General features: G+C 57.7%; 1 protein-coding gene across 1 annotated transcript in view; it reads left to right on the top strand.

The window, feature by feature from the left end:
• The window catches only part of TMEM132E (transmembrane protein 132E), a 50,680-nt gene that overhangs the window by 23,002 nt on the left and 4,518 nt on the right, over nucleotides 1-23,160 (top strand). The window contains exons 5-9 of the mRNA XM_058562023.1: nucleotides 15,552-16,480; nucleotides 17,284-17,430; nucleotides 17,710-17,902; nucleotides 18,721-18,864; nucleotides 21,242-21,447. Coding sequence (XP_058418006.1) covers nucleotides 15,552-16,480; nucleotides 17,284-17,430; nucleotides 17,710-17,902; nucleotides 18,721-18,864; nucleotides 21,242-21,447 — 1,619 coding nt within the window. The remainder of the gene's footprint in view (nucleotides 1-15,551; nucleotides 16,481-17,283; nucleotides 17,431-17,709; nucleotides 17,903-18,720; nucleotides 18,865-21,241; nucleotides 21,448-23,160) is intronic.

A 23,160-nucleotide genomic window follows, 5' to 3' on the forward strand; every position in this document is an offset into this window, starting at 1 on the left:
CTGGTTGGATACCCCAGCCGATGCTTGGAGTCAGGAGTGTAAGGAGGGTAAAGATGTGACACAGAAGCCACTGTTTCCCCATCCGGCACTCACAGCAGACATCACTAATCGACCGTGGCTCTCTTCTTCCCCTGAGTGTGGACTCTCAGAAGCATTGTCATCTCAGGCTCCTTGGTATGAGAGAGAAGAATTTCTTGACCAGCCTTGCTTTACAGCAGCCCAGACAGGCTTCCTAGAGGCGGGATTTCTGGATCTTTTCAGTGAGCAGAAGTGAGAGGAGCGTGTCCTAGGTGTGGAGTTTGGGGGGTGCCCGGGGAGCATCCTAGGCTCAGTTCTGCACGTGGACTGGAGGACAGTCCTCCCCACATGCTGTGCTCTCAGCACGCCCACAGTAGGTGCCTGGGTAAGGCCGGAGGAAGGGAAGGAACGAGAAGGAGAGCAAGATGGACTGAAGTGGAGTAGAATGGGCCTGGGAGACGGGGGAGGACAGTGCAATTGGGAGCAGAGGGGCCATCAGGGGCGGTGGGGGCCGGGAGGGAGCTGCCTGCTGGGGTCCTGCCCCTCACTCAGGAGGCCGGGAGCTGAGCCCGGAGCAGGGAGCCCACGCCGACCCACCAGGTTATTGAGATAACACAAGCTCAGGAAATTAATTATAGCACCTGCTTCTAGAGCTATGTATCATCCCCTCGGAGCAGAGGCTTCGTCCATCTCTCCTGCTTTTGCCATGCTGTCTGAGTGTATGTGGGGTGTGTGTGTGTGTGTGAATGGGGCGGCAGGGGGCAGGGAGACAAGGCCAGGCACCACCCACAGTGTCACTCCCCTGCTCAAGAACCCTAGTGGCTCCCCATCGCCCGTGGCATGATGAGCAGACTTTTAAAGGCATAGGACCCATTATGCGTGTAAAAGCCTATGTGACAATCCATGACTATAGAAGCCATTCAGGATCCCTGTGGCCCTCCTCTTGTAGACCCGGGGACCTTTCCAGAGAGCCCCAGGGCTCCAAGATATAGTCCGGAAACCCCTGGGATAAAATCCACAGACTCCTTCACCTGGCATTCGAAGCCCGAAGCCACGCTGCCCATCCATCTCAGCTCTCAGCTCCCCCTGTTCCACGCCACTCCGTCTACACCTGCCTTTACTCCCTGGCCCTATTTGCCACCCTGTTCCCTCCACGTGAAGCGTCCCTGACGCCCACCTGTCCTGTCACACCCAGTTGTTGAGTTTCCACCTACTGTTCAAACACTCCTCTTCCTCCAGCGTTTCCATGTGGGCATCTGGCTCTTCTAAGAACACCGGGGAGCCCCTCACTTCTCGGAAGCCTCACAGCACTTCCTGCCTTTTCGTGTGGTTATTTCTGTACTTGTCCCGTCTCCCTATTCGCTGGCAAACTCCTTAAGGGCAGAAACTTTCTTCGTTATGTCTCCCTGTCAGTTCCCAGGGTCTGGAGCAGAGAAGGGGCAGAATAAATATTTATTTGTTGAATATCTTTACAGAGTGTTGGCTACAAGCCCTACTGTTGTACTAGGCAGCAGGCTGCATGGCAAAAGGCTCTGTCCCCGGCCTCAGCAAGGCTTCTGTCTAAAAGAAAGCAAACTTGTAATGGGCAGTTGCAGTACAGAGAAAAAAGTGCAGAGGGATGGATGTGAGCAGCTCAGAAGTCAGTGCCTAACCCAGCCTTGGGGGGTGGTCAAGGAAGGCTTCATAGAGGAGGTGACACCTTGGAGAAGTCAAAGAGCAAGTGACACCCACCAGGTGAAATGTGTGGGGAACAGCACAGCAGAGGGAACAGCATATGCAAAGGTACAGAAGGAGGAAAGAGCATGGCTGGAGATGCCCAGACCCGGGAGTGTGGGCTGGGGAGTGGGAGGAGATGCCTCAAGAGCAGGTAGGGGCAGAGAACACAGAGCACTGTGGGAAGAAGGAACCACTCGTGGGAACATTGGACTGTGGAACAGGAGGGGACGCATCCCACAGGGAAGAGGAATGGGCTGCAGTGAGGTGAGTGGTGCACGGGGCAGGAGGGAGCTGTGACTTTGGGCAGGCTTTTTCTCCTCTCTGAACTTCAGTCTTCTCATCTGTAAAGTGGGTGGTTTGAACCAGAGAGTCCTGAAGACCCCTTTCCAGCACTGAGTTGGAAATGCCAGTGAAGCATTAGCCGGCCAACTACCAGTCCATCAATGTGGTGCCTAGAGAAACCAGGTACAATAGGGTCTAGAGGGCAGAGCTGAGCGGGGAGGGCTCCCCGGGGAGGTGAGGAGGGAAGGGTCACACCTCTGAGCCAGGGTCTGTGAGAAGCACTCTGCGTGGATTCCCCTATTTACTCTTCACTACAGCCATGTAAAGGTCACATCCGTCAGCCCATTTTGTAGAGGAGGAAGTCAAGGCTCCACGATGAAGTGACTTGAATCCAAGGCTGTGATGTTGATCCTGGAGTTTCCCCTCAACAGGCAGGCAGATCTCATCCTCCCGGGGCTCCCATCCCCCACCCTCGCATGGGAAGCTGGCCCAGACCCACCCGGCAAGTTGCAGTTCTCCTTTTAAGGCTCTGTCGCCACCTGTGGGGCAGATAGAGCAGGGATGGTTGCCTCCTTTGTAGGGTGGCCAACTGTCCATTTTGCCAGGACTGTCAGTAGGAAACCCACAACAGTCTCGAGCAAACCAGAACAGGTTGGTCTCCCTACTCATACTACAGGTGGTAAACCGAGGCCCAAGTCCCTCCTTGCAGGTGGCAATGCGCTAGTCCTCAAGTTTGCCCCACCCCCAACGCGCGCACACGGTCCAGTCCGGGGGCCAGTTCAGGAAGGGGGCCTCCTCTTCCCTACCACCCAATTCTCAAGGCTTCCTGCAGCCTGGCCTCAAGCTGGGGGCCGCTGAAGACTCTCTAGGGAAGACACGAGAGCTTGCAACTGAGTCAGGGAAACGAGCTAAGGCTGAAAGCACAGCCAGAGGTCAGGGAAACGAGCTAAGGCTGAAAGCACAGCCAGAGGACGGTTCCAAGCTGACGCAAGCAGACGCCGCCTCCACATGCGCATGGCCAGACCCGCCTGGCATGTGCTCTGCTCTTTAGTGTGTTGCCTCACTTTCTCCTCCCCAACTGGAAAGTCCCTGAGTGGGGCCTTGGCTCCCGTGACCCCATCGTGCAGCCCTGGCAGAGTCCCACACCCCCGCCAGGAGTCTGAGTTCCAAACCCTGCTCTGCCAGTAAACCTCGGGGACCTCGAACAAGTATCTCCCAGTCTCTAGGCCTCAGTTAAAATAGGCTCACCACTCAGGACTGTTGTCCAAACATCAGAGGTGGTTCACATAAAAGTGCACCGTGCAGCAGTGAGAAAGTCCTACGTTCATGATCATGCCCACCTCCAGGGCAGGTCTAGGAACATAGTTTAGTTGATCAATACACCGGGTGCCCAGCTTCGAGGCTCCAGTGCTCCCAGGAGATGAGCCCAGGGCCAGGGAAATCAGGTGGGCCGATGGGCCTAACCCCAGCTGTGTGTCCTTGGGCAAGCCTCTCAGCCTCTCTGAGCTTTGGTTCCTTCATTGGCAAAAACAGGGATGCTGTTTCCTGGGGGTTATTGTGAGGATGGTGTGACACACACAGCCCAGTGTCTGGCACTCCATAAGCAGCCTCTAAATGTGAGCTGGGTCCCCTGCTGTTCGCTGCAGCCCTGACCTCCCCCCAAAGCCCAGCTCCACTCCCCCAACCCCCAGCCACTGCAGGCACACACTCTCTCACACACACACTTTCCTTTTCCGTTGTTTGCGGCTAATTGTTTATTAGGAGACGCAGGCGGCCGCGCCAGTGGGAAGGCTCAGCAAGCTCCGCTATAATTAGGATAATGCACATTAGTCATTTAGTGTAACTCAGAGAGCGGCCCCTCCCCCGCGCCCCTCCCCCTGCTCCCACTGCAGCTCTCAGCTCCCAGGCCCGGCTGGACAGGTTTGCACAGGGTGGGGGCTGGGGAACTGGGCCTGGGCCACCCCCACCCTCCTGCCCTCTGCCCACTTCCTCCACTTCACTCTCCCATCCCCCTGGCCACCCCACCGGGGTGGGCCTACCTCTCCTTCTCTAGCTCTCTCCACTCTCCCCTCTTCTTTCTCTCTGTCCCGTTCTTTCCTGACGTTAGCTTTCTCTCTCTGCTTTTCGCAGCCCCCCACCCCCCCCCACCCAAGGTCCCCATCCTTGCCTATTTCCTCTCTCTTTCTCCTCGCCCAGGCCCTCCTTGGTAGCCTGAAGCAGAGGTCTGGTTAGGTAGGTCAGCACAGTAGGTCACGCTGGGGTTCCAGGCCCTGGGCAGGGGGTGGGGGGCAGTTCTGGTGTACGGTGTGACCCCCCTCCCTCAGCCTGCCCCCTTGGAGGGGGCCCTCATGGCCGCTGCCCTCCCCTCTTCCCTGCCCCAGGCCCCTGGCATTTGTTCGTGGAGGACTGGACGGGCAAAGGCAGGCCTTTGGGTCCAAATGGCCCTGCCCATGAGCACATCCGTGTGGCTCCATCACCCCATCCCCCCATTTGCTCAGGGTCTTCCTGAAATCCACCAAACCCTGCCCCACAGGAGGCTAGTGTGTTTTGGGGGTGACGGTGGGGGCTTCCATAGAACTGGTGGGAGCAGGGCCCTCGTGGCCTGAGTCGGGCAGGGAGCAGCAGGGTAGTGGGGAGTGTCAATTAGTCCACCAGGAACAAGGGGCTCTTCTAACAGTTTCCTTTTGTCCCTAGGCTGCCACTGGCAGGCTCCAGACCTGGCGACCAATGAACCCCCTGACCCCTCTTCCTCCATCCCTGAGTCCCCACCCAGCCCTTTCCATCACAAAAGGGCCCTCACATCAGGCCCATCACAGCTGGGCAGACTGAGGTCTAGGGCCAAGGGCTTGCCCTGATGGTTGTTGCTGGGGCAGGGGTGAGGATAGGGTCCCCTCCAGAGTTTCAGAAATAAATAAAAGAGCTATTTCCGGGGGTGAGGGATGCTCGCCTGGAAATACAAGGCCTGCTTGTCCTCACAAGCCTGTTTGAGCCTCTTATCCTGATCCTGAGATCACAGAGGCAGACAGACTGACAAACAAGACACACGCTTACCACTCACAAGGGCAGGCTCACGGAGCAGGCACTGGGAGGGGGGCCGGGGTCACCAGGCACTTGGCAGGGACAGAGTTTCTGCCCCACAGCTGATACCCCTGCTCTCCTGGACTTCTCCCAGCAGTAACCTGCCTCCCTGCCCCAGGCTTCTCCAGCCCGGGGACACCTCCCGCCCGAGGACACCTTCCCAAGTTGTACCTCTTGAGGTCCTCGCCCCCAAGAGGCCTACACCACCCCCTCCCAGGCTACCCCTTCTCACCCTCCCTCCGTCATGGATCCCGAGGCCCTGGACCCCAGTGCCACGTGTATTATAGGATCCCATGAGAGCAGAGGCTGGAGGGGACGGGAGTGACCCTGGCCCATCCAGTCTCTCAGGACCAAGAAACCTTTCCTCAGTCTCCCTTTGGGATTGCTTCCCCTGGTAGTGAGGCCGCGGGGCTGGCGACAAGGTGCCCTGGGGACCAGCCGGGAAACGAGAGCCCTGGGTCCCGTGGGTTTCCAAGGCGCCTTGCTGTGACTGCGCAGCTTGGCCTCCCTGGGCCTCAGGTGACCTCCCAGTGGCCGGGAGCAGGACTAGATGGCCAGTTCCAGCACGCAGGGCTGTCCTAGCAGCAGCTTCTTGGGGTCTGTGGCCGCCTGACCTTCTGGGGCCCTGGCCCTCCTTTGGGGCCTCAGGAAGCGCTCCCAGCCCCCAGCTTAGCTGAGCTTTTGCTTCCTTCTTTCCTTCCCCAGTGTTTCCTCCTCCGCTCCTCTCAAGGGGTCACAGCTGAGCTGGGCGGCGGTGTCTGGTCTGCTGGAAGGAAGGATTTTAGGCTGCGGGAGCAAAAGGAGTGGCCGGTTAGGGTAGATGTCCCAGATAGAGTAGGGCAGGGTTATCTGCAAGAGGAAGACTGGGACGGACTGTGTGTGTGTGTGTGTGTGTCTGTGTGTGTGTCTGTGTGTCTGTATGTGTGTGTGTGTGTGAACAGGCACATCCTCCCAGGGTGTGTGTGTGCATGCATGCATGTGCACGTGTCTGTGTGTGTGTGCAGGCACAACCTCCCCGGGCCGCCGCAATCATTCATTCATTCATGGGGCTCCGTGCTGGGTGCCAGGGATAAAGAAAGCAACGGGGTTCCTGCCCTTTGTGGCAGCAAATTGCCCCGGAGAGAGTTAAGAGTCGGGGTTCATACACAGGGGGAGGGGAGCAGTCACTGGGTCTCGGAGGATCGCTGGGTCCTGACTCAGGAGGCTGTGTGGGGTCCATTCAATGATGATAACACCCACACAACAGCTGACATTTCAAGAGGGCCAGCTGTGTGCCAGGCATGGGTGACATGCTTTGCAGGGAGTCTTACAACATGTGCATTTCCTTTTCAAAGCAACCCAGTGAAGGAGGGACAGCTATCACCCCATTTTACAGTTCAGGAAACCGAGGTAGAGGGATGCTAAGCCACTTGCCCAAGATCACACAGCTAATAAGTGGCAGAGCCAGTCTGACGGGAGCCCTCCTGACCCTGAGTTTCCTCATCTGTAAAATGTGGGTAAGGGACCTGCCATCCCTTCAGCTAAGAGACAGGCAGATGGCAGGAAATGGCTTGGACCAATCCCCAGCGCTGCTGGGAGTGAGCAGGCAGGAGGTCTCCTGGGAGGGGATTTAGGGCAAAGTGGGGGAGGGGTGTCCCTCCTGCCAGCCCCTCCCCCCAGCTTACTTATTCCAACATTGTGTTCCAGCCAGGGGGTGGGGGTGGGGTGCGGGACAGTATTGGGAAGCTTCCTCTCCAGGATTTACTGCCTCCAAGGGGCAGCACGCGCTGCCTGGGGACTCTGGGCTGCTGGAGCCTTCAGTTGCCCCCTGCCCCCAGCATGGCCCACCGCGGGAGTGGTTCGTTATTCCATATACTCGCTCGCCCTGGAGCTCCTGCTGCTCCCAGCCTAGCCCAGGCTGCAGTGACATAGGGGCCCTCAGCGTTGGGGACACAGGGGCCAGAGGAAAAGGGAGCCTCCAGGTTGATGGGGGGAGACACAGCCCTGCCTCAGGGGGCTGCTCTGGGAAGGGGCATAGCCAGGTGGAGGAGGGAGGCGTAGTGGGTGGGCTTGCTCAGGCCCCAGACCTCAGGGAGGCCCCCGTGCCCCTGCTGGGCTCCTCCTCCAAGGGGCGGCTCACTGCAGCTCCAGCCTCGGTGGGGACATGTCTATATGGACAGCCCAGATGCCATTGTGTCACGTTGGAAAAAGACAGAAGGAGCCCGTGCTAGGTGCCGGGCCTGGTGAGCAGAACTTGCCTAGCCCCTGCTGGCTCCCTGGGCCGGGGGCATCCTTGTGCAAGCCCAAAACTGCTCTACGGTGCGTAGAGGCCCTGTCCTGTAGGTAGGGGAGAGTGGGGTTTGGACCCGCCAGGCCCAGCTGTCACCTCCCCTTTCTCCAGCTGACCCTTGCCTGGTCCAGAATGCACCAGGACTCCTGCACACAGGGGCCCTGCTCACCCCGAGGACCCCTAGTGGCAAGCAGGGACTGTCTGCTTCTCCCAGATAAGGAAACTGAGGCCCAGAGATGGGAGGAAAGCGCCCGAGGCCACACAGCAGGTCAGAGGCAGAGCTTCCTGAGCTGGATTCCAGGGCCCCGACAAGTGCAGTCCTTCCAGCCTCTGGGCCACTTTCCGGGTCCTTGGGACACTGCTGCGTGTGCCTGTCATCTCTGTACTTGTCCTGTTTAACTTAATAGACATTGACAGAGGACCTGCCATGAGCCAAACAAGGCACCAAGTGCTGGAGAAAAGCAGGTCGGCACGTCCCACCTCTCAGAACTAAAGAACCAATGAATGTTGAATGAATTAATGAATGAGTCCTGAGAACTGACTCTCTTCCAGCAACAAGCAATTTGCTTATTTCGTCATGATAACTCTATGAAATAGGTTCTCTTATCCTCATTTTACAGGTGTGGACAACAAGGCTCAGAGAGGTTAAGTAACTTGCCCAAGGTCACCCAGCTTGGAAGTGTCAGAGCTAGGATTTGAATGTGAGTTTGTGAGGCTCCCAAACCACACGAATTCTTTCTTCCTTTCTTTTTTTTTATTGCTTTTTTTTTTTTTAATTCTTAGAACAGCTTCAAACACTTTCCTTCGTTTTTAATGACATTTATTGTTTTCTTTCTAATTTTACAAGCGATACATGTTCATTGCAGACAACTGGAAATACATAAAAGCATAAAGTAAAAAATAACAATCACCCATAATCCTCACCCCCCAGAGATAACCACCATTAGCATTTTGATGCATTTCCTCCCAGTGTTTACATATTTTTATATAAAATTGGTATCATGTGAATAGCTGGTTGTGCACCCTCCTTTGTGTAGTTCAAACTATTTTGTGAGCATTTTCCCATCTGAGTAAATATTTTTTTGAGAACTTGATCTACAATGGCTGCATACATTCATTCTTAGGCATTTGTTTTTATATAACCATAGCCTGCTTTTGAACATTTAGGGTGTTTCTAATTTTTTACTCATAAACATAACATTGTGGTAAATATCTTTTTACATAAATCATTAAGCTGATTTCGGCTTATTAGATCCCAAAGGGGGAGTTACTGGGGCAAGGAGCATGAACAATGTCAAGGCCTTTAAAACATATTTTGACATTGCTTTCTAGAAAACTTGCCCAGTTTACCCTCCACAGGAGCGCATGTGAATGCCCCATTTCTTAAAACGCTTGCTAACACTGGGTATCGCTAACTTAAAAAACGAAACCTTTCTCAAGACGCAAGTCTTTCCCACTTCAGCAGCCCGCTCCGCAGGAACTGGGATATTGGTTGTTAATTCCTCATTTGCCGATGGGGAAATAGGGCCTCAGAAAGCAGAAATGACCATTTGCCCTAGGTTAGATCCAGCCCTTAGCTAGGAGGAGCAGGGCTGAAACCCGGCAGCCCTCCTCCCGGTCCGAGCCCTCCTCCATGCACCCTCAGTGGAGAGCTTCCTCCACTGTGGCTCCCTGGGCCGGGACAATTCCCCCGTAGGTCACACCCCCACTGTGGGCCTGGAGGTCTGGGTTGGGAGGGGTCACTGGGCATAGCCCCTCCCTGGCTTCTTGATCATGGACCACATGGCCCCTAGGACCCTCACCACCTGCATCCACCATGGCTCTTGGTCCCTCTCGTTCATTCATTCATCCGTTCGTAGATTCAGCACCTGTGTGTGCTGGGCACTGCTCTAGGCTCTGGGGACTTCATCATGCACCATCAGCATCGTCGCCACATTATGCCGTGTGGGTCACAACCCCTTCAGCATCTCCCAACCCTTCCTGCCTAGTGCTGTGTTTTCCAAACTTCTTTGATGATAACAAGGCCTGGAATGCTTGATAAACATACAAATGCCCAGGTCTCTCCCCTAGAAATTCTGATCATGTGAGCCTGGGTCCCGCCCTGGAATCTGTTTGCGGTTGTTTTGACTGCTCTGGCTGATTCTTACATTCGGGCAAGTTCAGGAGCAGGTGTGGAAGGATGCTCACACACTGACTTCTGGTGTGGCAGTCACACACACACACACACACACACACACACACACACAGGTGAGCAGGCAGAGCCCTCTCCCAGCACAGCCCGGCACCCTTGGGCCCTGCCGGCATGCCCTGCTGGGCTCCTCAGCCTCAAACTCACCAAAGCTAATGACAATCTTTTTTTTCTGATTTGCAAGTGATTAGTTTTAATTTGGGGACAATTAGAGGGAGAAGCAGGAGGCATCTGATCTTGATTAGAGGCAGGGAGATGGCCAGAGGCGCCCCCAGCCTGCCCGGCCTTAGCCTCTGCGTAGATTCAGTGATATATTCAATTGGAGGGAGGGAGCTGGCCTCTGTGCCTGGGGAGGAGGTGTGAAGGTTGTCTGGGCGGGTGGCCAGAGGCTCCCCACTGTGCTCCCAGACACCAGGGCCAGCCTGAGATGAAAAGGGAGGGCCTCTGTCCAGCCACTGGCCCTGAGCCAGCGCCCCCGTCCTCATCAGAGGGTAGAATTAACATTTGCTGCGCACCTACTGTGTGCCATGCCTTGCGCTGTGCAAAGCTGGCCCAGACCCGGTGTTTACCTGTATTCCAATCCAGCTGGAAAGGCCAAACCATAAACAAGCACATGCCTTCTGGTGTTGGAGGTGGCTTGAGGGACTTCTGTAGAAGTGAAGGGGCGCATTGGCCGGCGTCCTGCCCCCCGGGGAGCATTGGCAGAAGTAACTAATGAGACAGCTCACTGGTGATTTGCAGCTCACACTCACACCAGGGCCGAGCTCCTGATCAGTCAGAGCCAGAGCTGGACAGAGCCAGGCAGCCACAAAGCCCCAGCTAGGCGCTGGCAGTGAGAGGTATCAGGGAAGGCTTCAGGGAGGAGGTAATGCCTGAGCTGAGCATGGAAAGAGGAGGGGACCCTCACACCCCACCTCCTGTGCAAGTCTTCTCTTGGGTGCTGGTAGGTCCGATGCCCCTCTACAGTGTTAGTGACACCTCTTTTCACACCTTAGTCTCTTTGAGGAACAAGAAGGGGAGGGTGAAGGCTCCTGCCTCTCAGCAGAGCATAGCCCCAAAGCACCCCCAGGCCGGTGCTTGCAAGGGCCCCTGGGGCTGGGAAGGTTCAGTGCCCAGGGGAGCTGGTAGGAGAGGGGATGCGGGGGATAGGAGTGAAGGCCTGTTGCATGCACACACACCCCATCCCTAGTTATCGAGCTCTCAAGACCTGGCTGTGCCCTCCTGGGTCTGTGGCAGGAAGTAGCCGGCTCAGCTCAGCTGGGAAGGGTCATGCTCGAGGCGCAGACTGGGAATGCCCTGGCCACCATCACCATCCTCTGTGCAAACCTGCATGACCCCAGCCTGCCTTCCTCCCATATGTGGTGTCTCCACGTCTGGCTGGGGAAAGGAAGCCGTGAGGGGCAGAAATAGCCAGTCCCCATGTATGAGTTTGCTCGGGCTGCTGTAACAAAGTACCAGAGACTGGGCGGCTAAAACAACAGAAATGTACTTTCTCCCATTCTGGAGGCTAGAAGTCCGACATCAAGGCGCCACCAGCAGAGCTGGTTTCTCCTGAGGCCTCTCTCCTCGGCTAGCAGAGGGCCGTCTTCCCCTGTGTCTTCTCGTGGTCCTCCCTGTGTGTGTCTGTGTCCTAATCTCCTCTTCTTATAAGGACACCAGTCATACTGGATTAGGGCCCACTCTAATGACTTCATTTTAACTTAATCACCTCCTTGAAGACCCTGTCTCCAAACACAGTCACATCCTGAGTTACGGGGTTGGGACTTCCACATGTGAAAATCCGGGGTCGGGGGGCACAGCTCAGCCCGTAACACCCCTCAGGAGTCCAAGGAAACATGGAGAAGCCGCTTCTGTAGGGAGATGGAGCAAGGGGGAGGATGCCAGTGCTGGACCCACACGATTCTTGAGGCCCGAGGCTGTGTAGACGGGGAGTCTGACAGCTGCTCCCGGGAGACCTGAGGCTGTGGACAGGAAGACGGTACTAAGTCTGGCCCCGAGGTCGAGCGGGGCTGGAACACAAGTGCAGCCGGTGGAGCCTGGAGTCTGGGGAGCGGAGGGGAGCAGGGCGAGAGGCAGGGGCGGCCGGGGCTCAGAACCAGGCCCGTGGAACTGTTCTAGGCTGCAGGGTGTGGGGTCTGAGGCACAGACGGGTGCCAACCTGCATGTGAGCACGAGTGTGTGTGTGTGTGTGTGCGTGCGCGCTCCCCAGTCAGTCTGGAAGGTGCCGAGTGTGACCAAGGCAGAGTGGGTCCAGGCGGTCATGTCTACCCGGGTCGCAGCCCTGAAGCTCCTCCCCGACCTCTAGACCTGGCCTGACCTTGCTCTGTGTTGATCCTTCCCTCCCCCATCCGTCTTCCTTCAGGGAACCTTCCAGCAACTTTTCCTTCCCAAGCCCATGTCCAGAGCCACAATGTGTGGAGGTTAGAGCTCCGTGTGAGACGCAGGCTGGCACGCACGTTAGCACACACATACACGTGCATGCACACATTCACACATAGGGCCTCTGAAAGCTTGACCGAATAATCTGCTGTCAATTCCACCAGACCCACCTTCCTGCCCCCCAGCCCCCACCACACCAGAATCCTCCAGGGCCTCCCCCACCTCCCTGGGGCCCAGAGAGGTCAAGCAACTTCCTTTAGGCTCCAGAGCAAATGAACGGAGAGCAGAGATTGGGACTGGGGTCTCAGGGACCCTCTGCTCCGCCAGAGAGGAGGCCTCAGGGCCCCAGGGGATAGAGTGATCCGCGGTGGTGATGGGAAGGGGTGCTGCGTGTCACAGTGACATACATACAAGAACTGGAGTCCCCCAATAGCATCTTTTCTGGCTCCCCTTTCTGAAAGCAAGCTGTTTTCTTACCACAAGTTGCTTCTCCTTTTAGAAACTCAGTCTGCTTGGCTGCAAGGTTGCTGAGAGGGCCTCCGCCCTGTGCCGGGAGCCCTCCTCTCCGTGCATCCAGGCTCCCATTGGATGCCTCATCAGGGAGACCCCCGGCCCACGGCATCCCAGCCCATGCTGGGTAGCTCATTTAGAGAATCCCATTCATTCAACAAAAGTCTGCTGAGGGCAGAGGGTGCATGCAAACAGTGTCCTCCAGTCCCTTCCTCCATGCCCCTCTGAGCCCACTGCCCATCTGGTGGCCCCTCCCCCAGTGCGCCCCCAAGGGGTCCAGACGGCCGGCCATGAGGTCGGGACGGTGAGAGGTTCAGAGGGGACTAAGTGCCACTTAGCAGCCTCTCCTGGGGATGGTCTGACTTCCGCGTCCCCACCCTGTCCACCCCGGCCTGGAAGGTGAGCACTTACAGCTCAGGGACAGCAGCTGCCCATCTCCAGCCCCAGCGGACAAGCACGGGGGCCCCTCCTGTCTCGGCCCAGTGCCCAGCGGCCCTGGACATCCCACCACAGGTAGCAGTGCCCCCTCCTCCCCTGGGTCTTTTAGCTGCTCTTGATGTGCCTACGAGGGGACTGATGTCACCACCTCCATCTTAGAGGTGGAAACCAAGGCTCAAAATGGGAAGCCACTTGCCCGGTGAGTGTGGCTGGGAGAAGCTGGGAACGCGAGTCCCTGTTTGCCTGCGTCTGCTGCTGCTGCCAAAGCAGTAGGTTGGCTGCTGTGCCCGGGCTCAGGTCATTACCCAGATCCCACACACGCGCCTTCAGGTGGCAGGGACACCTTCTCAGAGACTCCAGGGCCAACTGTGGGGCAGGGATTCCAGGCGCCAGCCAGGAAGGCTCTCCTCATCTCTCCAAACACCTTCCTGTCCTCATCTGGGACTCGGCTGCCCACCGTCAGCAGCCGGCATACCTTGCAGGGCTGCAGAGCGTCTAGTGGGGAAGGGTGTCTGGGAACAGAGTGCTCCTGGAATGGAGGGAGCCATCTGGAGGTTAAAGCATGGGCTGCCCGGAGGACCAGGGACCAGCAGATTCCCCAGCTGGTCCTAAGGGCTGCTCAGGAGGAGCCCTAAGGAAGCACACTGAGGCCAAGTGCCACTCCTCCTAGAACACCTGACCCCAGGGCCTTTGCATTCCCCAAACCAATGGCCTCATTTTTTAAATGAGAAAATTAAACCACAGATTTAAAAAGTAGGAAGTAGACACCAGCGCCTCAAGAGCAGGGAATTTTTAACTCATTGCATTTATGAGGAATGGGTTGTGAGTGTTTGTGGAGCTGTCAAGGTTTCATTGACAGTGCTAAAATGATAAATGTGCATAAACTGCAAGCAGCGACCATAGCATTGATTAGGAGTCTCCTCCTTGGGACACAGATCTCTGTGAATCACTCAGTGGATCCACCATGATTTGTTGAAGGCTTGCTCAGTACAAGGCCTCGTAGATAACTAACTCCCATGCAAGGCAGCATGAGAGGTCCCCTCAGAGAAGGGCAAAGCTCTGAGGACATTCCCAGGAGTAGAGGTCACATCTTGGAGGGCTTCATGGAGGAGGTAGCATTCAAGCTGGACCTCAAAGGAGGATTCAGATTTGGGTGTGTGCAGATAGGAAAGGAGGGAATTTGATGCAGAGGGTGCAGCATGCGCAGAGGAGGGGAGATAAGGCGGCATCAGCCAGCACTGAAGCCAGATTTTCCAGTCGTGCTGGCAGCAGGGGCTTGGGAGGAGTAGTCTTGGGGAAAGAGGGGCCTGGAACCCCGTTGTAGGGGCCCTGAATGCCATGCTCAGGTGAAAGCTGTTTGGATTTTATTTTGTAAGCAGGAGGGAGAGATCCTTTCATAATACTTACACACATTTGCACTGTGTTGCAAGATTTAAAAAACGCTTTCTTATTTGATTCTCAAAAACAAAAGAAGTGACAGCACAACATCCTGCAAGACCCGAATTATTATTATTATACCCTGACTTCAAAGGTGAGGAACACCACTCAGGGTCCATGGGAAGATCCTTGACAGTGGCCAACAGGTGTTGAGCTGGGAGCGAGGGGCCAACAAGGTCCGATTTGTGTCCGGAAGAAACAAATCCCTCTGACTGCTGTGTGTGGGAGCGGGTGCCAGCAAGGGGGTGAGCTGAGGAGAGGGAGACTCAGTTAGGTGGTGTCACGTTGTCATGGCAACAAAAGCGAGACCAGAACCGGGGCTGGGGCCTGGGATGGAGGACAGGGGGCAGCCCGGGACGTACCAGCGAGTGGGGACATAGAATTGCCGGAACAGGGCAGGATCCTGTGAGGGTGGGGAGGGCCGAGAGCAGGGAGAAGGCCACCCGGAGCCCACATCCGGGCTTGTGAGACTGAGGATCCAGTTCCTCGTATACGCCGTGTGTGGTGGTGTCTGGAGGGAGCGGGGGAGATACAGCATCCCTGGGACCCTGCCCCATCTGAGGCAGCTGGAGCAGGAAAGGGCTGCGTTTGAGAGTCAGGTGGCCCCAGGTTCGAATCCCACTGCTGGCCCCTTTGGCCCCGGTCACTTCGGTAAGTTACTTAAGCATCTTGCACCTTTATCTGTAAGATGCAAGAATAGGCTCTCAAAAAAAGAGAAGTCACTGGTAGAAAACTGGTTGAACGATGGAGATCATAATCACACCTGGCTCAGAGGATCGACCTGAGGATCAGATGAGCTCGTGCCTGTGATCACTGAGCTGAGCGCGCGATAACGTAGGAGTTAGCGCTTCCTCGGTGCCACACTCGGCTCTCAGCCCTTATGCACGCGGCTCGGTAAGTCCTCACAGTGGCACTTGGAGGCAGGAAGAATTGTTATACTCATGTTACATTGAGGACGCCAGGGGATGAAACCTCTTGAAAGCTTCGCGGTGCTTTGCGCTGGAATTAGCTTTACCCCCGCGTGGCAGATAAAGAAATGAAGCAGCGGAAGGAGGGCAGTTAACGCACCAGCAAAGGTGGGGCCCGGCTTGGAGTCTGGGCAGCTTGGCCCCGGGCCCACCGGAGGATGTAAAGCCGGCAGGGAGTGGGCGGCCCTCTGTGAGGGTGGGAGGTTGGGGTGCCCTGGGATCCCAGCGCAGCCTCTCCTGACCACTCTGGGCCTCTTTCTGTCTGTCCCCAGCCTCCGGCCGCTCCCACCCGGCCAGTCCCAGCCCCCCGGGGCCGCCGGCCAGCCCAGTGCTGCCAGTCAGCTACCGCCTGTCGCACACCCGGCTGGCCTTCTTCCTGCGGGAGACGCGGCCCCTGCCGCCCACGGTCACCAATGGCTCCCTGCAGCGCTCCGAGCCCTTCGTGGTGTTCCAGACCAAGGAGCTGCCCGTCCTCAACGTCTCCCTGGGGCCCTTCAGCACCAGCCAGGTGGTGGCCCGGGAGCTGCTGCAGCCGTCCAGCACCCTAGACATCCCCGAGCGCCTGACAGTCAACTGGAAGGTGCGGGCCTTCATCGTCCGCGCCCGCGTGCCCGCCTCGCAGCCGGTGGCCCAGGTGCTGTTCTACGTGGCCGGCCGGGACTGGGATGACTTTGGCGTCACCGAGCGGCTGCCGTGCGTCCGCCTGCACGCCTTCCGGGACGCGCGGGAGGTCAAGAGCTCCTGCCGCCTCAGCGGGGGCCTGGCCACCTGCCTCGTGCGGGCCGAGCTGCCCCTCGCCTGGTTTGGGCCCCCTGCCCCGGCGGCGCCTCCCCCGGCCCGCCGCAAGTCCCCAGACGGGCTGGAGCCCGAGGCGGCGGGGGAGAGCCAGCAGGCTGAGCTCTACTACACGCTCCACGCCCCAGATGCGGCGGGGGGCTGTGGGGGCACCCGGCCGGGGCCGGGGGCAGGGACCCGGGCCGAGAGCCCCACCCAGCACCCCCTGCTGCGCATCGGGAGCATCAGCCTGTTCCGCCCGCCCCCCAAGAGGACCCTGCAGGAGCACAGGCTGGACAGCAACCTGATGATCCGCCTGCCCGACCGGCCCCTCAAGCCCGGGGAGGTGCTCAGCATCCTCCTCTACCTGGCCCCCAACTCCTCCTCTCCCTCCGGCCCCGGCGTCGAGCATTTCACACTCAGGTAGGGGGTTACGGGCTGGGGCTCTGGCTTCCCTTCCAAGCTCAAATGCATACTGACCCTTGTAGGGGCTCATCCAGACCTGCCTGTCCAGCATCCTAATCCCAGCCCAGCTCTTCCATTTATCGCTTGACCAGCCTCGGGAAGATGCCTCACTTATGGGAGCCTCAGTGTTCTCATCTGTCTAATGGCAACAAAATTTCTGCCCCTACCTCCATATCTCACAGATCATTAAATCATATCACATCCCCACAGAATATAATGATGTCTCACAGTAGGAATCCGTGGTTTGAGCCATGGTAGGTGATTCATAGGAAAGGCCCCACAAAAATGCCCCCCTGACCCCAAGCACTATGCATGGGACCTGAAACATCAGCATTAGCCTCCAACTTCTTGGAGTTAAGTGTTGCCCTCTCTCCTGAGTGTACTTCCTTAAAGTTCAAATATTTCTGGACAGGATCATACCTGATTCAATGATTGATATGTGAAGGTGAATATGAGTTAAATAAGTCATCAGAGGATGTGTGCAGAAGTAGTGAGTCCCCTGTCACTAAAGTATGCAGGTAGAGGTTAGGTGGACTTGGCAGAGATATGGTAGAAGTGATTGCAGCTCGAGTGAGGGTCAGAGGTTGCAGCCCTGTGACGCCAGACTCCCTAGGTTAGTCTCAGGCTTTGAGTCTAGGACTCAGGGTAACTTACTCACCTGCTCCCCTGCTCCCAGCCCCAGCCTAGGGGTGTTGGCCCAGTGGACAGCCACTGGGCCCTGGGCTGAGCCTCTCCCTCTTCTTCCTCCCACTTTGTCCCAGGGTGAAAGCCAAGAAGGGTGTGACCCTTCTAGGCACCAAGTCACGGAGCCGCCAGTGGCACGTGACGTCGGAGCTGCTGACTGGGGCAAAGCACTCAACGGCCACTGTGGACGTGACCTGGGCCCAGGGCACACCCCTGCCCCCCTGGTGAGCCGAGGTGGCCCTCTGCCTACCTCTTTGCAGGACAGGCACCTTGAAGGGGTGGGGGAACTCTTGGTGGGGGAGGCCAGGCTGGCAGGAGGGCTGGGGCTTAGTTTATGGGTACTCCGAGTCCAGGCTGGGGCCCCCCGGGTGGCTGCAGAAGGCTCAGAGGGCCCCGGAAGGCAGGCTGCTGAGGGGGACTAGGGTCACCACCTGGGGTTCCGGAGCTCCTGAGCTGCTCCCAGCCCTCCCTCCTCAGCTCTGCTTCATTTCCCCACCCCCCAGGGAGGGCCAGGGGCCCCTGGAGATCCTGCAGCTGGACTTTGAGATGGAGAACTTCACCAGCCAGTCGGTCAAGCGGAGGATCATGTGGCACATCGACTACCGTGGCCACGGCGCCCTGCCGGACCTGGAGCGGGCGGTCACCGAGCTGACGGTCATCCAGCGGGATGTGCAGGCCATCCTGCCCCTGGCCATGGTGAGCAGGGCAGGTGACAGGCCCGTGGATGCCCATGTCTGTCATGGGTGCGTGTGACGGGAATGCGCACAGCTGAGCGTGCGTGCACATCCATGCACACGCGCGTGTGAGCCAGCACCTGAGTGTGTGACTACCTCCCAAGCCCAGGTGTGCCCGTGTGTAAAGGTGTGTGAGTGTGTGTGTACTCACAGGAGGCAGGCGGTGCTCTGCACCTGGTGCTGCAGTGGGACAGCAGATGCTGAGGGGACAGAGATGGGAGAAGTCAGCATGGAGGGACCACTCAGGGGAGGCTTCCTGGAGGAGGTGCCATGCAGTTCAGAGAAGACAAGGAGGGTGCTCCAGGCAGGGGATCATGTGGGCAGAGGTGCAGTGATGGGAATATGAGTCGTCTGTGTTCAAGGGAGCAGTGGGTTCAGGAAGAGGCTTGTGGGGTGGGAAGGCTGGAATGATGGTCTGGGCCAGCCCGGGGGCACCTGGAATGACCAGGCAAATGTGTGGGACATTCCCCTGTGAGTCCTGAACATGGCAGATGCTGAGAGAAGACAGTAGGGGACTGGGGAAGGGTTGTTTTCTGGCAGCGGAGTAAGGTATACCCTGAAGGCTTCTGCAGCAGTCCGAGTGGCAGAGCATCCCAGAAGGTGAGTGAGGCCAAGTGGATTCACCTCTCTGCCCCTGTGTGCAGGTGTCCCCACGGGAAGGACACACATCTGAGGAGTGGGGACAGCCAGGAGCCGGGGCCTGGGCTGGCGTGTCCTGGGAGAGCAGGGGACCGCGAGCACCCCGGCTCAGCAGAGCCCCACCCTCCTCTCCTCCCGCAGGACACGGAGATCATCAACACGGCCATCCTGACCGGCCGCACGGTGGCCATCCCTGTCAAGGTCATCGCCATCGAGGTGACCGGCCTCGTCCTAGACGTCTCCGCCCTGGTGGAATGCGAGTCTGACAATGAGGACATCATCAAGGTAGGCTTCCTGGAGGTGGGGCCCCTGGGAAGGGGGCCTCAGACCTTCAGGGGAGCAGAATTCATATCCCAGGCAGGTCCCCTTGGTAGGCAAGAGGAGGGGAAATGGGGTGCAGGTGCCAGGAAGGGCTGCGGGCATCCCCTGTCTGACAGGGTGAGGGAGAGCCCTGGGTACTCCTCCGCCGGTCCTGGAGGGCTTCCTGCAGGAATGTGGACGAGACCGTTTGGCAGGCCAAGGGGAGAAGGCAGCACTGACAACCTGAACTCAGTCTAATCCAGCATGTCATTATTGGGCCCCTGCTGTATGACAGACACTGGGCAAGGTGATGGGGGGTGCCCTCAGAGACATGCCCTGAACCTGGGTGCTGGTGACTAAGTGGAGGAGATCCAGCGCAGAGAGGAAGCCCCCGGAAGCACGTGTGTTAGGCCAGGAGTGAAGGCTGTGTGAGGAAGGGCCCTCTCCAGCACACACACCCGGACTCCTCCCACTCCCGAAGGCCCCTCCCTCAGCTCCTCCCCAGAGACCCATTCTGGGCCCCAGGGCCTCCAGGGCCCAGCAAACAGGGCATTGATCTGACTCCAGTGGCCCTGTTTGCCACCTCCCCCAGGAGGGCCTTCAGATTTGGCCCTTTCCCTGGCTTGGGACAGGGGTCAGAGGCAGTGGAGTGGGCAGTGATGCCAGATGGTGTCCAGTGCTGGAACCTGTGGGGTGGGTGAGGTGTTTGCCATGCTAGCCTCCAGCAGGTGCCAAAATCAGATGATGAGACAACCGAATCTGCTTCCTGTTCCTGTAAATACACCTTGAAAGAGAACGGGAGGAGTGGGGAGGTAGGGGTCCTTCTCCCTGTGGCTCTCTGGGGAGCCTGGAGTATATGCTCGCTCTCCACCCTCTGCCCTGGATCCCTCCAGGTCTGGGGAGCCCCAGGCTTATCCTCCGCCCCAGGAAGAAGGCCCTCCAAGTGAGCCAGTGTAGATGGCTTGGTACCCACCCCCATCACCTCCCGCAGAGTGGAAGCCTTGCCTGTGGGGCTCTCCACTGCTGGCAGGCTGGGACGGGAAGAAACGGGCCTGCTCCCAGGAGTCCTCACCCAGCACCTTCCTCTGCCACCCAGACACCCCCACCCCAGCCCAGAGCAGACCAGAAGAAAGTCGTGGTGGCTTAGATACAAAGGGAATTAGCGAAGATTCTAAATGGAATCTGTTTCCGTTCTCAATGAAATACACTCAGGTTCTGTATGGAGTTTGCCAACATTCTAAATGGAATTTGCCAGCCTTTGGATGGAATTCTCTGCCTTCCAAAGTGGGAAATGAGCATTTCTGGCAGGGCTGCTGTCCCGCGTTCCTCCCCCCGCCCCCGGATGATTAAGAGAGCTAGCAGGAGTTTGGGATGGTCCACGGACCCAGCTCCACAGATGAGCCGCAGTCCGAGCACCCTCCCCACCTCCCACCAGAGCCTTCAGGGTGTCATCAGCCCACAGGCTGCGTCATAGACCCTCCTCCAGAGGCGAGGGTGTGTCCCCACGGGCATGTACCAGCAGAAGCACCTACACGCGTTGCACACAGGTTTCCCTCCTGGGTGTGCCAGGTGTATACGTGGGCACGTTTGACACGCACACCCATCTGCATCTACCCTCAAGTACTGGCACAGTAAGTAGTGAGTAGGCACAGGTATCCTCCAAGATGTGTTCAGCGGGCACAAGCCCATCCGGGAACCTGTAAGAATGCGAGTCGGTACCCAGGTGGGCATGCATTTGCAAAGTGCACCACTGGTGCGACCATCCAGCTGTCTGTGCTGGGGGTGCTCTGGTCCTGATTTCCCCTCTCCCCTGCCCTCACCTCCACCCCTGGCTAGAGCAGCCCCCTCAGCTGAAGTTAACCAGCTGCCCATTCTCCTGGGGCTGCCTGCCTCTCACCCCGTGCCCAGCTGAGCACCAGTGTCCTGCCCAGGACGGGCTGCTCCTCTGTACTGTGGAGGGCGCTACCCGCCAGACACCTGCTCCAGAGCCCAGGCGGTCATGCCGGGGAGGGGAGCCAGCCCTGGGGACCCTCAGCCTCACCGCTCCTCTGCCGTGTGGCCTGGCACATCACAAGCAGCCCCTCAGAAAAACATTTGCACGTTGGCTCCTTGCCAGAAAGGATAAACCTCCTGCAGTAGCCACTCTTGATGATCAAGAGATCATCAAGAGATGATCTCTTGAAAAATGGGCTGGAAGCAGGGACACTGGAAGTGACACCTCCCAGAGGAATTAGGTTAGGTGCCTGGTCCTCCCCTTCAGCCTCCCATGACGGGCACTTTCTCTCTCCAGCAGCCTTCTGGCCCTGCTTGAAGGATGACCGTAGGGCAAGACGGGCCAACCACCCTCCCTCCTCCTCCCCAGGTATCCAGCAGCTGTGACTACGTGTTTGTCAGTGGAAAGGAGTCTCGCGGGTCCATGAACGCCAGGGTCACCTTCCGCTACGATGTCCTCAATGCCCCCCTGGAAATGACAGTCTGGGTCCCCAAGCTGCCCCTGCACATCGAGCTCTCGGATGCCCGCCTCAGCCAAGTGAAGGGCTGGAGGGTACCTATCCTCCCCAACCGGAGGTACAGCCCCTCCACACAGCGGATACTCGGGATACTCGTGGGTGACACAGCCCTGCACACAGTCTGATCCGCACGTGGGTGTAAGGCACTAGGTACAGTCTGCAGGTTGGTTATACAGTCTACAAACTTTTATTGAGTAGCTGCTATGTGCCAGGCACTGATGGGTGCTTAAGACATGGGGTGAGTGTGGCTGGTGCCTGGTCCAGCCAAGCTCTGGGTCCATCAGGGAAGCTGTCATGTATGTGCCACAGAGCATGGTGGATGCAGGAAGCCCCGTGTGCAGAGAATTGAGTGGCACAAAGAAGAAAACCACCTTTTCCTCCAGGAGAAGTCAAGGCAGGCTTCCCGGAAGAGGTGGCTCTTGAGCTAACTCTTAAAGGATGGGTGGAAAGGAGGGAGACAGGATGAGAAAGCAGTGAAGCAGCAGACAAAATGAAGCAGACACACCAACACAGGAGCACGCACACCTGTACACGTGTGCCCCAGCCTTGTGGGCACATGAGCTCAGGCACATGGTGACTCACACACCTGCATACCTGTCTGTGGGGCACGTACATGTGTGCTCAGCTCACTCCACTCACGCTCTCCTCGCTGCTGGAGAGAAAGGCCAGCAGGGAAGAGCAGAGAGGAAGGGTGGCAGGCAGCAAGAGCCGGAGGGGCGGGGCTGGAGGGAGAAGCAGGCCACGTTGGACTCAGTTCAATTCTGCAGAGATTTGGAAAAGCAAGGCAGTGTAGACCAGGGCCTCTAAAACTTTCATGTGCACACGAGTGTTCTGAGGATTTGGTTAAAATGCAAATTCTGATTTGGTGAGTCTGGGGTGCAGGCTGAGATGCTGCATTTTGGACCAGCTCCCGGGGGATGCTGATGCTACTTTGAGTAGTGAGGACATAGTGAACTCTGAAGCCAGGCAGCTGGGTTTAAATCCTGACTCTGCTGTTTACTGGCTGGGTTACCTTAGGCTGCTCACATAACCTCTCTGTGCCTCAGTTTGCTCATCTGTAAAATGAGCATGGTAACACCTTATAGGATGGTTGTGAGGATTAAATTAGTTAACGCAGGTAAAAGAGCCCCCTGTGGGGGTGAATGTTCTGGTTGGTTGATCCTTCGAAACACTAGCAAAGCAGTAGCCACGCCCTTCCCTCTCGGTCCAGAGCGCGCTCTCCTGACAGTGCATCTCCTGTCTCAGCATTTTGGGCAATCTGGATAGGCTGAGACGTTCCCAAATCATCAAGTCCTGGTTCCCTTTTGCTTACCAGTTCTTCCCTCAATTCCTCTCTCTCCTCCCCCATTTTACCGTAAGCAGCAAGAGGAAGCCAGGCTGCACCTTCCACGCTTGGCGTGGAAATCTCTTCTGCTAACTATCCCAGCTCCTCGCTTACACATCCTGCTGGCCACGCCGCTGTAGGAGGCAGTTCAGCTGAGCTCTCTGGCCCCGTGGGACTAGGACCGCCTTTGCTCCAGCTCAGAGCTGAAAACAGGGCCGTGCGCGTGCTCAGTGCTGAGAAGGAGGCAGCCCCGGTTAGCGTTTCATGACAGCTATTTGCAGGTGTGGGTGAGGCCAAGCAGAGGGCACAGGGAGAGGGGAGGGTCAGGAAGGCATCTTCCCAGGAGAGGAAGCCTAGGCTCCTGGCTCCTGGCTTGTTGGAGAGGAGCGAGCCAGGGGAACGCCTTGCTGTGCACACAGCTTCCACTCCACCCGCGGGAGCCGGGGA

This window comes from Diceros bicornis, chromosome 18 (genome assembly GCF_020826845.1).
Source record: "Diceros bicornis minor isolate mBicDic1 chromosome 18, mDicBic1.mat.cur, whole genome shotgun sequence".
Taxonomy (NCBI): domain Eukaryota; kingdom Metazoa; phylum Chordata; class Mammalia; order Perissodactyla; family Rhinocerotidae; genus Diceros; species Diceros bicornis.